Source organism: Myotis daubentonii, chromosome 1, assembly GCF_963259705.1.
Source record: "Myotis daubentonii chromosome 1, mMyoDau2.1, whole genome shotgun sequence".
NCBI lineage: Eukaryota > Metazoa > Chordata > Mammalia > Chiroptera > Vespertilionidae > Myotis > Myotis daubentonii.
The window spans coordinates 73,685,014-73,700,253 of NC_081840.1; the positions used below are offsets into that span (position 1 = coordinate 73,685,014).

Below are 15,240 nucleotides of genomic sequence, written 5' to 3' on the forward strand. Positions count from 1 at the left end.
ATAAGGAATTCAGGAGATGAGAGAGGGACCCAAAAGTGGTCTTGGCCTCATAGTCTTAACCTTTCTTCCTTAGCCTGGTGCGTGCTCTCTGTGAATGTGAAGAATGTAAGGCTGCTCAGGGCAATTCATTCTGATGTCTCAGGACTTAGGAAACTGGCTTTTGATAGCGATTACCCTGCATGCACCAAGGGACATTGCGTTTTTCAGGCCATCCGTGAAAGCCAAAGTTTTCTTTAAGAAAGGTGATAGACAATTTAATTTCTATATCACTCTCTACAGATATTTGAAAATGCCAGCTCACTCAGCCCTTTCAAAATATAATTTAACTCAAATGTGTAAGATACTTAGGGGAAAGAGGACTTTTAGAAGTTGACTGAATTCTACTGCATTTTAGCTTTCTTGCTGCTACTGTGTTTGTTTTTTTAAATAAATGAAGCGAGTTTTGTTAAGCCTGTTTTGTGTGTGTGTGTGTGTGTGTGTGTGTGTGTGTGTGTGTGTGTGTGTGTGTTTTAAAGAAATGGATAATGTCCATTTATGTGGAGTTTCCAAACCATTTCTGAGGGCATAGGAGCTATTTGGTCTCTGCCAAGCACTTCAGTCAACAGTGAAAAACATATTGTCTTACAAATGTTATTCATAAAACTGGCTTTGTAAGGAAAAGGGATGAGGCCTGAACTGTTTGTAAAATGCTCAACATTTCAGAGGCTTGACAATGATAAGTGTAAATGACAAGACTAGATGGCATAATGACCAAGACTTTCCCGGTTTTGCCTGCCTTATGTATTAAAGGGCATTTGTCCCAAAACTTAGAGTGTAACCTTAATCACTTCATCAGTTTAAAGAAAAAAAAGCTATCTTTGACAGTTTTGAAATGTTCATTTCTGACATCTGTTTGCTAAAATAATCCTTGAATCCTTTGGAAACAATGGAAATAATGATTGTAAGTCCTCTAAAATATCTACAATACATGTCTATATCTAAGCATGGGAGGGGTATATTGATAGCCTTCTTATAGGAATACAGTTTTATCTGGATAAATGTGTGCATCCAATGTCCAATGAGTATGATTATTTTAATTAGTACTGAATTTCATATGCATATTCCTTTACTTTTCAACTCAGATCCAACTGGCTCAAAAGCCCCGATGCTGATTCTGACCAGCTCTTCCGCATGGTGGCAGAGGTCTTCATCCTGTGGTGCAAGTCTCACGTAAGGACTCCTGGGCCCTGGGCTTAGAGACAGCGTGAAAGGTACAGGCCTCAGGGAACTGTCTTGTAATGTTTGCTTTTTTATTCCCCCAAACCCCACTTAGAACTTCAAGAGGGAAGAGCAAAACTTTGTGATTCAGAATGAAATTAATAATTTGGCATTTTTAACTGGAGACAGCAAAAGCAAGATGTCAAAAGTAAGTTCTTAGAAATTAATTCCAAAGACTTTTCAACCTTCACCTAACCTATGTATCTCTGATATATGAAAGAATCCACTCCGTACAGCATTTAAGTCAAACCAACAATGTCCATTGTTGTTTCTTTGAGAATGAACAGAAGAAACTGCTCTCAAATAAGCATGGTCGTCACATTTTTATGAATAAATAGCTGCTTATATGTCCAAAAGTTTATGTTTCAAGGCTTGCCTAAGGCATTTGAGAGGCCTCTAAAACAAACCTGCTGTCATTAGTTTTAAAATAGAACTACTTCCTGTGTGGTGATGTTGCAAAAATACAGATGCCTAGAGTCACCTTCTGATTAGAAAATTACTTTGCTTTGAGGATTTCATTAGTACATATTCTTACAGTATACTTGTTTTCCTCCTATCTGGAACATCCAGTAGCTGCTTTCTTTCAACTGTGCTGACCTCTTAATGCCTTTTGTTTATTTTCCACATGAGTTGCATTCAGAAACCAAGACATTTGTCCATCTTCCTGCAGGAAATGTTTAAAAGAGGGCATACCAGATATCTGTCTGACAAAAAAAAAAAAGTTACATAGAGGGAGGACTGTAGCAGAAATATGGGAAGGGAAAGTGGCCTCCAGGTCCTTCTAGGTCAGCTATACACAGAGGCTTTGCTTTTTGATTGGAGACAATTCTGAGACACGTTCCTTCAGGTGTACATACAAAAGCCAGGCTTACTCAAATGGTATGTTTTGTTACCAGCTGTTATGGCTTACCTTTGACTCTCTTCCCTTGAGAAGCATGCCTCAATGAGTATTGACTATGTATGTCAATTATAAGTGACATGTAACAGCTGGGATGTGTGTCTCTCTCGTTGCTGGTACAGTGCTGACTTAGAGGACTATGAAGGTGGAGTGTGCATGGGGACCCCTCAAAAGTGAAAATCAGTTCTGGAAAGATGGGTTTGTAGTGTAGTTCTTAGGGCTTATTCCAAATAATCTTTTGAGATGGAAGATCTATGTAGTTGGAGTTGCAGACAAGGGGCTGGTGGAACACCAAAAATCAGCACTCCTATCTCCACCATGTCTGGCTAGCTCTGATCAACTCAGGCACTCTGAACTACCCGCCCTTCCATCATTTAGCTATGTTGACACTGATACTTCTTCCAGCATCCAAAAAATGCTTCTTGAAGTTTTGAATCTGATCTACACTTTTCTATAAAGTTTGATAAATAAAATTGTGTACATGCAAAGTGGAGCAATCAGGAGTATATATTCACATTCAAGAGGAATCTTAGGAACTTTACCTATGGTGGATCCTTTTGAGCTTTATATTATTTATTTAATTTTCAAAAATTTATTTTGCATTCAACTTTTAGCAAACACATCTGCTGCTCCTGTCAGGTATATAGGATATTTCAGACTCTGATCCCTGGACATTTATCTTAAGTTCCCTCTGAAGGGTCTTCTTACAGCTACCACAAGCTCTCCTTTACCCTGCCTACCTAAATAAGTCCCAGGCAGATTCCATGCTACCTTCAACTTGAAGTATATCCATTGACTCAGGAATGAACCAGCTAGAATTCATTGTCATCATCAGTAATGACAGCAAAGCAGTGGAAATGGCTCTGATATAAGAATTCAGATCCCAGAGGAGCCGAAATGGCAAAGACATCTCAAACTTCTGGTGCTGAGTAGATACTTGGGGTCCTTGGGTTTACACTTGGAAAGAGATAAGGTGAAAAGAATTGAAATTTCATAACTAACCTACTAACAAACTAACCTGAAATCATGTTCATTCACATCACTGTATGAGGAAAAGGGTATGTTTGTCTTGTCAGAGGATGGTCATATTCAGAATCTTTGCATCTCCCCTGTTGATAGGGTTAGTCTATAGGAGCAAACACTTTCACTTCATTCCCATTGACATTGTATGCCAGTTTTTTCTGAGCCACATGGGATGAAGTCAAAGTTATAGTGTAAAGGATATGAGGACCCTCCCTAGATATTAAATAATATTTGCCATGTTTCTCGGGGCAACAAATATCAATATTGTTCCTTTTACATATGTTGAGACACAAAATGTGATAGTAAATAGGACTAGAAACTAAAAGTAAGTTAAGTCTGACCTTTGGCCCAACAGTTGACTGGGGGTATGGCCTTGCCTCATCCACTTACCTCCTCTGGGCCCCAATTTATTTGACTCCCTGCAGCTCTACTAGGATGTTTTGTTTAAAAGTCAATTCCAAATTGCATCTGTAGGAAAAAAATAATATTACATACGTGCAGGGCACTATTTCAGAGAGATACATGCCTCCAATACAGCAACTTATAGTCATTACTACTGTTTTTTGGATGTAGAATTACATATTGAGAAGCCAAAGAGGGGGATATTCTTTCTTATTGTCAATTGAATTCTCATTGCCTTTGCCTCCCTGAGATGAGAGGTTCTCCCCACTACCTGATCTGAGTGGTCACTTGTCAACCGTGCTTGCTTTTATCTCCACTCGTAATTGAATTCGGGTGTGTAAGTGGAATTGGCCACAGTGCACATGGCAGCCATTGTACTGGAATGCTGCATGTCCACACACTGCACTCGTCATTGCGAATAGAAGGGAAGCAGAGAAAAATATACAGTGGGCCACCCTTCTCAGACGTGGTTAACTGAGGTCAGTTCAAAGATGTGTGAGTTCTCTGGAGGCTAAAGCAGATTTGTTTTTGAGAGCTCATTGTATATTTTGTTAATATAACACCAGTTTGCAAATGTATGTTAAGCTAAACATAACGAAGCTGAGCACATGTTTTTTTGTTTTGTTTTGTTTTTAAACTGGTTTTGTTTTCTGGAAAAATGGCAGCAGCTTCCTCGGAGGGCAATGGTAAGTTAGAACACATTTAGCCCAAGAAATGCCAGTTCCTTGACCAAGATTATAAACAATGAAAGAATTGTGATGCAGGACATATTGGAGTGACTCATTGTTTAAAGCCACTGCACCCCATAAGTAGTTTCAGTGTACTGTAAAAGGACAGGGAATAGTTTAGAAGATGTCTGTTTTTTAAGGGTATTCAGAATTGTGTGTGTTTCTTCTTACTCCAATATCCCCTATTATTCATTCTTTTCTTCTCTTCTCTATTCTTCTCTCTCTCTCTCTCAATCTCAATCTCTCTATCTCTCTCATTCCCTCCAGCCCCCCAACTTTTTGTTTTTATTTTTATTTCTTTTGTTCTTGTACATCTGCAGCTGGAGTGCTCTCTATCTCCTTCTCCCTCTCTCCTTCTCTCCCTCTCTCCCTCTCTTTTCTCCCTCTCCTTTCTCCCTCTCTCTACCCCCTTTCTTTCTTCGGCTCCTTCATCCCTTAAAAGTCTGTGATTTTTTTTTCCTTAAGTTCACACATAAAATCATCTTAAACTACTGGGGGAAATTTGAAGTTATAGGAATTCATAAATTTTTGTTTAGAAAATAAAAAGCTTTAGGCAACTTTTTTTAAAAACCTATTTCCAGTATTAGCAAGCGTGCATTGAGTTAACTAATCTTAGCAATATGTGAAGAAAAGAATAAAATGAGAAACTGTAGGGTGTGGGAGGCTTTGACCTAAGGTATATAAAGGTCACAGCACAAGAAGGGAGGTGCTCCATCTTTCAGGCTGTGGAGTGATTCTGAACCACCTGCGATACTCCTAGAGTCCTTTTTTAAAGAGCAACCTTCTAGCAGAAGCACACCCATCACCCTTGAGCTCAGGTCTGACCCCTCTCTTTTTCTTCTTCTTTTTTTAAATTAATTTTTTAAATTATAGTTGACATATAATATTAGTTTCAGGTATACAACATAGTAATTAGACATTTACATATTTTGGTAACCACAGATCTGCTAGAGGTGATAATGTGGGTGGAAGGAAGAAAAACAAAATGGGGTCATTGGTTACATGACAGATTGTCTGCAGCTCACCCAGGTGAACGTAAGGGGGAGCGGGAAAGACTTTAGGTCTAAAGCATTTATCTGGAGACCTGGGTGTGAATGTCACACACTCTGGAAGGCTGGTCTCTGAGATGATCTTGGCCCCAGGGGTGCATTGCCTGGTCTGGGTATAAGTCAGACCAAATTAACCTCCATCCTAATCTCCCATTCACTCTACATGCCATGTTCAACTGGACCCCAGAGCGGTTGAGTTTCTGTTGTGTTGGCTGAGGAACTGGGGCTCAGAAGCTATGACTAATATGTGGTACCTTATGCCTTGGACCCCTGCTTTTACTGACTGACTCTTCTCCTTGTTTCTTTTCTTTTGTCTTTCCACACAGGCCATGCAAGTAAAGGTACAGGTCAAATGCATGATGTGTCTTTTCTGTCCTAGTATTAGAGGTCTCAGGCTCTGGCCACCCTCTGCCCTGTGATCACCAGCGGGGGGTGGTACGCGATGGATGTTCTCACCTGGAGGTCTCCAGGCCTGCTCCAGGGAAGACAACTGCCTGTCAAAGAGTGAATGTAGGCCTACCCACCCTGGAATGGGGAAGCCAGGGAAGCCAGCCAAGCCTCGCCCTAACCTACCCCAGGTCTCCTGGCTAGTTCTGCTCCCTTCCTAAGCTGCCACTCTGCGGCCAGCATGCTAACAAGGATAGGGATACTGACAGGGCTTGAGACCTGGGATGCTACCATGTTGTGGCCTGCAGAGTCAGAATCCCACGTACTGTGTGGTCCCAGCCCTTCACACTGTACATTCCTGCCTCTTGTTGCAAGGTTCCCATGATTCAAAGAGGGTTTTCCAAGGACTAAGCTCCAGGATTTGAAATCGGCAGATAACCATGAATTTTTGCATAAAATGTATATATGGTGTAATAAACCTTAAGACAATTTTCCAGTGACCCATACAGGTTCTTGCTTGGAAATATTTCTCTATCTCTTCATTAATGTGTATTTGCTGTCATTGTCCCCAAGCGCTCTCCCTCAGGAATGTGGAGAGAGGGGGTGTGTGCAGGAACTGGGCCCCAGGTAGCTCTTAGTTAGAAAGGGGAAAGGGAGCCATGGACAGATAGCTGGGGTCTACATATTGACTCAGATGCTACTTGTTTTGTGACCTTGCAAAAATCACTTCACTTTCTCAGCATCATGTTCTCATCAATAAAACCAACTTGTTTCTCTTAGAGTTGTTGGGAGGATTAGAAATGTCTTATTTCAGTAGCAGGCACATTGGAGTCACATCATATAAGCAGCATTTGATCATAAACTGCTGGGACTGGTGAGATAAAATAGAGAGTGAGCAATAAACTATTTAAATTGTGAATCAAATGCACATCGTTACATTTTGCACATTTACTGTATTGTAAACAGCATGCTGCGAGTTATCTTTTAAATTTATAAGATGTACAGGGTGTCTCATAGTTTATATACTTAAAACTGGGTTGTATCCTTTATGAATGATTCGAAGCATTTTAAAGGGTAATTTAGACTGTAAATGAGTTTAGCCTTAGCTGCAACCTTTAGAATTCTGCACCGGAGGTAGAACATGACGGAACCTTGCAAGCGCTCGGGAAGTGATAGGGAGGACTCCTGTGGTCCTGTGTGAGCCAGCTTTCTGTCCATGTTCTGGAACACAAGAAGCCTCTGCTGCTTGGCCTCATTTCTTGCTCCCACTCATATTTCTCACTGCCGCCTCCCACTGCAGTCCGGGTCTGGCCTGCTGCTTTGGAGCACCCGGCCCACAGTGGCCCTGCAGCCGGTAGAATTCCCTCACTGGCCAGGGGCTGTGCAGCGGTTTCTGTGATATAACCACCTGAAGGTGCAGCTGCCACGAGCTGGGTGACAGAAATCGCATCATTTTACGAGTGTCTATTCATAATTATGAACCTCTTTCACACTTTGGAAAGTAACTTAAAGAGATCCTCCCAAGGCACTGTTCATGCTGACCCCCCTCTTCTCTGGGAAAGGCAATCCTGTATGAAATGAACTCTGCTCCAGCCCAGGGTCCCAGGTCTTAGACGCCAGTTCTAGGGTTGGCACCTGGTCTCTGCCCTGCTCCCAGGGCCCTGGGGCTCAGTGCACATTGCAGGGCCGCCCCCTCATTGCTGCAGTTACTCTGCGGGCGGCTCATGAAGCAAAGCTTTGGTGAGCACCAGTTTGCTCTCCCTCAGTGTCCCTGACTTCATTTTCTGCTTCCGATTCTCCCACCCCCCACCCCCACCCCCAAACACACACACACACACACACACACACACACACACACACACACACACACTTTCAGCAGGTGCCCGTTAGCTGAGGCAGGGTCCTGCCAGTAAGGTCCCGCCTGGGAAGCTTTGCTCTTGCAGCGCCTGACATCATGAAAAAGGCGGTCACCGCCGTGCCTTGTCTGATTGAGCAGCCTCCACGCCACCACCCTGTTTTGTAGACGCTGAGGGTCCTGGGTGGGTTGCCTCAGCCCAGTGCACTGGACTCTTCTCTGAAACTCACTGTTTCCTTGGATGAACGCTCCCTGTGAGGGGTGAGAAAGTGTGAGGCAGAGTCATTTGGCCAGTTCTCAAATCATTTTTTAAAAATACCAGTTTATTTGTTCATTCAGCCCAGAAGTGAGTGAGCAGAGGCCGCGGTGTCCGTGGTGTGTGTGGTCCTGTGGTCCTGTGAGCATGCGCACAAGGAGGGCTCGGGGTTTTACGGCCACCTGGTTGGCTGTTGAACACACTCCTTTTACTGTCCTTCTGTACTGAGGCCCTGCCTGTACTGACGGGGCCACAAGCAGGCAGGCTGCCCCGAGGTGAGGAGTTCCCCTCAGGCTCACTGAGCCCCTCTGTTATGTCACCCTCGTCTCCTAGTCTGGAGGGCAGGACCAGGAGCGGAAGAAGACGAAGCGGAGGGGAGACTTGTATTCCATCCAGACCTCCCTCATCGTGGCTGCGCTCAAGAAGATGTTGCCTATTGGTCTGAATATGTGCACCCCGGGCGACCAGGAGCTGATCTCCCTCGCGAAATCACGATACAGCTGCGTAAGTGCCCGTCTGCCGTGGCCGAGCATGTAAGACAGGTGGTGGGGACCGGCGCTCCGTCCTCCTGGGGGCACAGAGGCAGCACGCCCTCATTGTTGGCGCTGGTTCGGGAGTTAGCATGTTCCCTTTGGAACAAGCCTGTCACTTCTCTTCTTTCGTTCTCATAATAAATATCCCAGCAGAACTCGCCTTTGGCTGTCTATACGTCCTGCACCCTACCTTTCATTTGCGTAGAGACCTCTGGGATGAAATGGAACTCCTCTTTCCACAGAGGGACACCGATGAAGAGGTGAAGGAACACCTGCGGAATAACTTGCACTTGCAGGAAAAGGTGATGCACGGGAAGACAATGAGGACCCACACAGGCCTCCTTCTGGCTTCCGGGTGCCATCTGCACGCTTCATTTCCTCACGTTTTTCTAGAAACGGTCTCAGAGTACTTGTGTTACCTTGGTGGGACTAGCTCTCTGCCCTTAATTTTTATATGTTTGTTCTTTCCTTTGCTGTTGCAAAGAGGCATCCAGTAAAGCATGTCCCCCGCTCCCACTGTGTGAACGAACACCCAGCCCAGCCCCGGCTGGGTCAGGCCTCACTTTACTGACAGCCCTGCTTGCTAAAGTGTGAAGCAGGGCCCCTGGGGGGAATCTTGGCACCTCCTGCTCTAGAGATTTGAAAACAAACTCTTTTTGCATCTGAGTTGGTAGAATCAGAAAAATCAAGATAAATTTTTTATCATAGAGGCTGACATTTTCCCAGGCCTGCGAATCTGAACAGCTCTTTCCTCAGATACATTATTCCCTAAGATGGAGAACTAGGCTGGCACAAATAGCCTCTTCTTTTCATCCCAAACATATAGGAATGATAGGGGGAGGGGACATATTACCGCCCCCCCCCCAAAAAAAAAAGGCAGTAAAAAGAAATCCCAAGTGCCAGGAAAAAAAACAAGACATACTAAATCATAGTATTGAGGAGAGGTTGATGCAGTTGGAAATACTTGTAGAGTTCTCTGTACTAGATATGTATTTTAGGGGCTGGAGTTTTAATAACCTTAAAGGAAGATAGCTGTGGAACTTAATTACTCATATTGTGCATAATTTTAGAGCAAGAAACTTACATAAAATTAGCCTTGAATTAGTAAAATACAAGAATATCCTGCAAAGACAACCATGAAACCACTTGTAGAGACTCCACCCCCTAGGATATGGGCTGAGATGCCAATTAATAGAACTCCTCCTGAAGACAAGTTCATATTTAAAAAATACAAAGTGTGAAATGAAACCCACTGCTATTAGCCAGAAAATGCAACAAAGAGAAAAATTGAAGCCTAAGGAACTGCAGATAGGAGTTTGAGTGTGGCTACAATATTTAAAGAGATAAAAGTGGCAATAGAATCCATAAATCAAGACTTGGACATAATTTTTGTTAAAGAAGAAGGAAGATGTTATTTAAAAAGACCTCATAGTGATTACAAAAATCAAAAATAGTCATTGAAACTAAAAATCCAATTTATGTGTAAAAAATTAGTCTAGACACAGCTGAACAAGAATTTATGAATTGGAAGTTTGCTTTAAGGAATTAGAATTCAATATAGAGAAAGGAATAGAAGAGTTAAAGGACATATGGGCTAGAATGAGAAGTTCCTGCACAGCATCTCTGGTCTTACAGAAGATAACAGAGAAAATAAGAGAGGGGCAATAATAGAATACTGTCTTAATTAATATGGAGCTGTGCTAGACGTGAAAGGCTATTTCAGTACAGGAGGTATCAGAGATTCCTTATCTCATGTATGAGCTTTAATTTTCAGTCTGATGACCCGGCGGTAAAGTGGCAACTGAATCTCTACAAGGATGTTTTGAAGAGTGAAGAACCTTCCAATCCAGAAAAGACCGTGGAGCGTGTGCAGAGAATTTCAGCAGCTGTCTTCCACCTGGAGCAGGTAGGGAGCATCTGCCGAGGACTGAGGGAGCAAGAGTACCTCGGAGAATACAAAGCTTCTGTCTGCACTCACCTCTTAGTTAAGAGTGCTCTTGCAAGACAGAAAACAAGAAGCAAGGATCATCCCAGCTCACACCCAGATGTCATCTTGGCACTTCATGGTAGCAGACTCCTCAATTCTTTTCCCTTCCAGTGTTTTAAAATTTTTTGCCATTAGCTCAAATGACCTGTTGAAGTCCCCTACCCATTTGTAAAGCTTCTGTTAATCAATAAATAGCCAACCACAGTTAGGAGGAAAAAGCAAACTTAATTTGAAATAAATTGAATCATCTACTAATGGGTACATCTTACTGACTACAGTTGAGAAATCAAAATTCTTGCAGGGTTGACAAGTGTGGGCTGGAGATGACCACCGTTGGCCACCCTGTCTGCCTGTGCTCACCTGCCCATGTGATTTCTCCTCAGGTGGAGCAGCCTTTGAGGTCCAAGAAGGCAGTCTGGCACAAGCTGTTGTCTAAGCAGCGGAAACGGGCAGTGGTGGCCTGTTTCAGGATGGCCCCTCTCTACAACCTGCCCAGGCAAGTATTCTGTCATCTTCTGTATTGTGAGCCAGTGGTGGGAATTAAGTATCCTCCCATAGCTGTGCTCTCTTCTGGCCCTGACACTCATGATCCAAAAAGTAGAAATTGGAGTCCTTCACCCATGGAGCCATTACATTCTTCTTGTGATATAATGGCCTGCTAAGGCAATCAAGGTAAACATAAAAACTGAGACCAGATGAGATTCCCTAGTACCCCATGCCTTCCTCAGCTCACTGTTTTGCACCATGAAGTCAGCCACGTAAGCATATGGAAACTTTCTAGTTTTACCTACATGGGATTCTCTGTGAGGATGTAAAGACACCCTGGAGTAAGGGAACTGTTTTCGCAACTACTTTCTTCTAAATTCCATCAACAGATCAAGCAATATTTCTCTGCTCAGGCACTTGGATGACACCAAAATCACTGTGTTTCCTCAGCAGGTGCAGAAATGTAACTTGAGAATCCTTTGCAGTGTATGTGCCTTCAAGGTGAAGAAAGAGCACTGTCCCAAGAGGCTAGTCTTGGACATGATGCCTTTATCCTGGTGTTCAGTCCATACTCTAAGTTTTAAAATATGTGAAGGCCTGTCTGGAATGTGTGTGAACAGACATGCTAAGTACCAGTACAGATTTGGCCAGCACGGACCCCTTGGACTCACTGTCATTGGTGATGTGATCACATTCCATCCTCAGACTAATTTCAGAATTAGTGAGGTCAGGTCTGTGATCAATAAACAAAGCTGATAATTGCGTATCAGCCCCTGCTTTATCAGTGTTCAAATCAATAGGAACATCCTCACCTGGTTGGGAAAAATAAATTGATATGGACAAGTACATTCTGAATCCCAGGTAGGTTTTTTATTTTTTGGAAAATCAGATAAAGTACTATTTCTATGTTTGACATTTTACTTTTATCAAATTGTGCATCTTGGCCATCATTTGTCCAGTGTCCTGTAACCCTCTCCTGAGTCAACTGGCCAATTGAGCTTCCCTAGTTGGGGTCTTTGAAGATGGTGGAGAATCATGGCCTCTAAGACACACCTGCTTCTCCAGGGCTCTCGAGAAAACAGACTACTGTCTTTGGAAGGGGATCAGGCACCACAGAATCAAATAGAATTCATTAATAAAAACATGAAAATTAAGTCAAGCTGTCATGGGAATGAAGGCTGCTGAAGTTCTGGCCAAAAAACAACAGTGAAATTCATAGCCCAGTAGAAAAAGCAAAAAGCATTGGGTTTTGTCTGTTTTCAAGAAGTGGTGAAACATCAGAAGGCATGCACACTCCTCTCTGGTGGGGATTCATGCCTGACGTTGTGCTAACTGGGCCTCCAGAAGAGCTCAGCTCTAAGCACATGTCTCCAGGACCAGCTAGGAAGAACTTTCATCTCTCAAAAACAAGGGTTTGGTTTTTTTTCTTTAAATACACTGAGGATGTTCCTACCACCCTTTCATATTTTGGTTGCTCCTTCAGCAACTCTACCCTTGTGTGGGTAACAGTAAGTTTAGGAATTCACTGTGCCCTTGATAAAATGTGACCATCCCCACCCCTAACCCAGTTGTTTTGGGGGGTTGCCCTAGATTCCCCCCTTGGGTGGAGGAATGTAAGAAGATTTCATAACCGCAACAACAAAAACTATCTAAGGAGCTAATGGGGGAGGCCACACCTCTTCTCCATCTTGTGATGTCGTAGACTGCATGGGATCTTCCAAACTAAAGGGCTAAAGGGATTGCTTTTATTATGTGGAAACTGTTTCTCTGGTATTAGTTTTTAAAAGAAAACCTGTGTGCTTTTCTCCAGACACAAAATTAACAATTTCTTCCTGAGCACCTTTCAACGGGTTTGGCTGGAAAAGGTTAATGAAAAAACTCAATATGACAGGCTTATACCCATTTTAATGGTAATGTAACCTATGGAGGGACCTGCTCACTCTCTGCACATTCCTCCTTCCTTGACCATGATTTAACATTACCATAAACACACAAAGTTGTACAATTTTTTTTACATAACTCTGATTGGTCAGATTTTAAAGAAAGCTAGCAATGGCTGTGTTCTATGGGAAACCATGGCCAGGGTCTTGATGACTCTGGTCTTGACCTTCATCTTCCTTTTCTCTGCTTCCCTCCTCACTGCTATCCTCACATTTGGTAACCCATTGACTGCTATTCGTGGCTAAAATTAGAAGTCAATCCTAGCTTCTAGGGAGCAAGTGGCTTGTGCCAGTTATTCAGCGTTTTCAGCAACCAGGGCCACAGCCAGAACCCACAGGGCACACTGGAGTCATGCTAATGAGCTCAGCTCACCCAAGCCTTGACTTCCTAAGTAAAAGCTGGAGTGCCTTGCAGGCATGGCTCCTTGGAGGCCCTGTAAAGTATATCTGAGACTAACCCACTCACCGTCAGCATGATTTAGATGGGATCACCTGGACAGGTGGTCGGCCAAAAAGGAAGAACCAAATTGCTGTATTAACAAATTCTTCTGGACTGTTCCTTGGCCTAATGAATTACTTCTCATTAGAGGGGAAATGTGATAAAGACCTTGTGAGACCAGGATCATGGTTACCTCCTGGCCTTCCACTAACCGTTGTTAGTTCATTCAGAAGGTGCCCCAGACATTCAGGGAGCACTGTGTTAGAGGGTTCTGGTTTCTTTGAAATAAATGCTTATGGTGGTGTGCTACTGACTACTCTGACCAATCAGAGGATAAGAATTGTACAAAAGTCCCTTCTGCTTACTAACTGTTAACCTCCCAAACTAAAGTAAGGTGTCCCATGGATCCCTCTTGACCTCACTCTCACCCCTTCCGCTCAGGCACCGCTCTATTAACCTCTTCCTCCATGGCTATCAGAGATTTTGGATAGAAACAGAGGAGTATTCCTTTGAAGAGAGACTAGTACAGGATTTGGCTGTAAGTACTGACTCAACTGGGAGCAGATATGAGTGTGAATGGTTTTGATTTCTGTATTTGTGTGTGCATTGTAACAGTTAAAGATTCGCAAAAATCGAGTGTGTGAATTTGAAAGGAACTAATGGCATAAATTATCAGGGGGAAGCCCTGCTAATGGCCATAAGAGCCAGAGAATGAATTTCACCCGGAGGTGCTAGTCACTGTTGTCCTGTTTGCCATCATTATTAACAACTAATATTTCCTGGGATGCACAGCCATGCCATGGAAAATTCTCGCTGAGTTAAGTTTTGAGCACCACTGGTCAAAGGAGGCCACCAGCCTGAGCCCAGGCCTTGCATCCATGTTAGGAAGGCACATCTAAATCCCCTTCCTACATTCCACGTTTCTGTAGTTGGCCCTCAGAAAATGTGTCCTGCCCCATCTCTAACAGACTTCACACTGTAAAACTACTTACAATTATACCCCAGGGGGAAGGCAGGTAGCTGTAGCAGACCACAGAGCTTCATCCCGGTCCAGGAAGAAAATACACGCTCCTATCCTTTAGCCGAACCATGGTTGATTATTTTTTCACTTTTTTTTTATTTCTCTCACTTATATTTTTCTCTTATCCCTTATTCTCTCTGTTAGTCTTGCCCTGTATTTCTCATATTCACTGTTTCCCACATTTCTTTTTCTTTTTATATCTCCCTATCATTCTCTTTCTTCTCCCCTCTGCCCCTCTTTTTTATTCCCTTTCATGTTTTCTCCCCTACTTTCCTTCCATTTGTCTTTCATGGCCCTCATTGTTTTCATATGTGCCCGTCAGTCTGTGGATTAGTGTGAAGTGCACAGTGAGCATCATTCGGCTGTCCACTTCTTCTAAACCATTCACACAATCTATGCAGTTCTCCCCAGTTTGCTAAATATGGTCCACCCTGCTGGCTGTGCTAGAGAGCTCACTTTTACCTCTGGCATCAGCTGCTATAGCCCTTTCTGTAAAAGGAGATAGAGACTTGACAAGAGGAGAAACTGTAAGGCTTGCAGCTTCAGGACGGCATCTCTCAGGAACAAGAATTTTAGAATCAGGAGTGAGGTTAGGAAAGAGAAATGTTGAGCCAGGTTGAGTCTAGAATAGTATTAGCCCCCAAATGGCCCCAGGGCTGTGTCACTGTTGGCCAACCCCTTTTCCAGCCGAGTTCTCCAAGAGCAAGTTCAGGGGAGAGGCCCAGCCTCTCAGTGACTGTCCAGGGCTGCCCTCCTGAGTTTGGGTGCCCAGAGCTTGCATGAGTCCTGCTGATTGGGGTGTGGAGGGCCTCAGCTATAGTCAGGCTTTGGCTTTTCCTTTCATCTTGTTTTAACCCAAAATTGGAATGTTCCTTTGATTGACTGTAAAAAACATATCCATTTATATGCCGAACCCTGCACCCTTCAGGCTTCTGTCCTGAAATAAATACGTGACATAGTGGTTTCTCTTTGTGCTTGT

At 43.3% G+C, this 15,240-nt stretch overlaps 1 protein-coding gene across 1 annotated transcript in view; it reads left to right on the forward strand.

The window, feature by feature from the left end:
- Positions 1-15,240, forward strand: part of RYR3 (ryanodine receptor 3) — a 546,057-nt gene that overhangs the window by 482,190 nt on the left and 48,627 nt on the right. Inside the window, 7 exon segments of the mRNA XM_059705681.1 lie at positions 1,122-1,209; positions 1,313-1,405; positions 8,189-8,359; positions 8,631-8,690; positions 10,163-10,294; positions 10,759-10,871; positions 13,682-13,778. Coding sequence (XP_059561664.1) covers positions 1,122-1,209; positions 1,313-1,405; positions 8,189-8,359; positions 8,631-8,690; positions 10,163-10,294; positions 10,759-10,871; positions 13,682-13,778 — 754 coding nt within the window.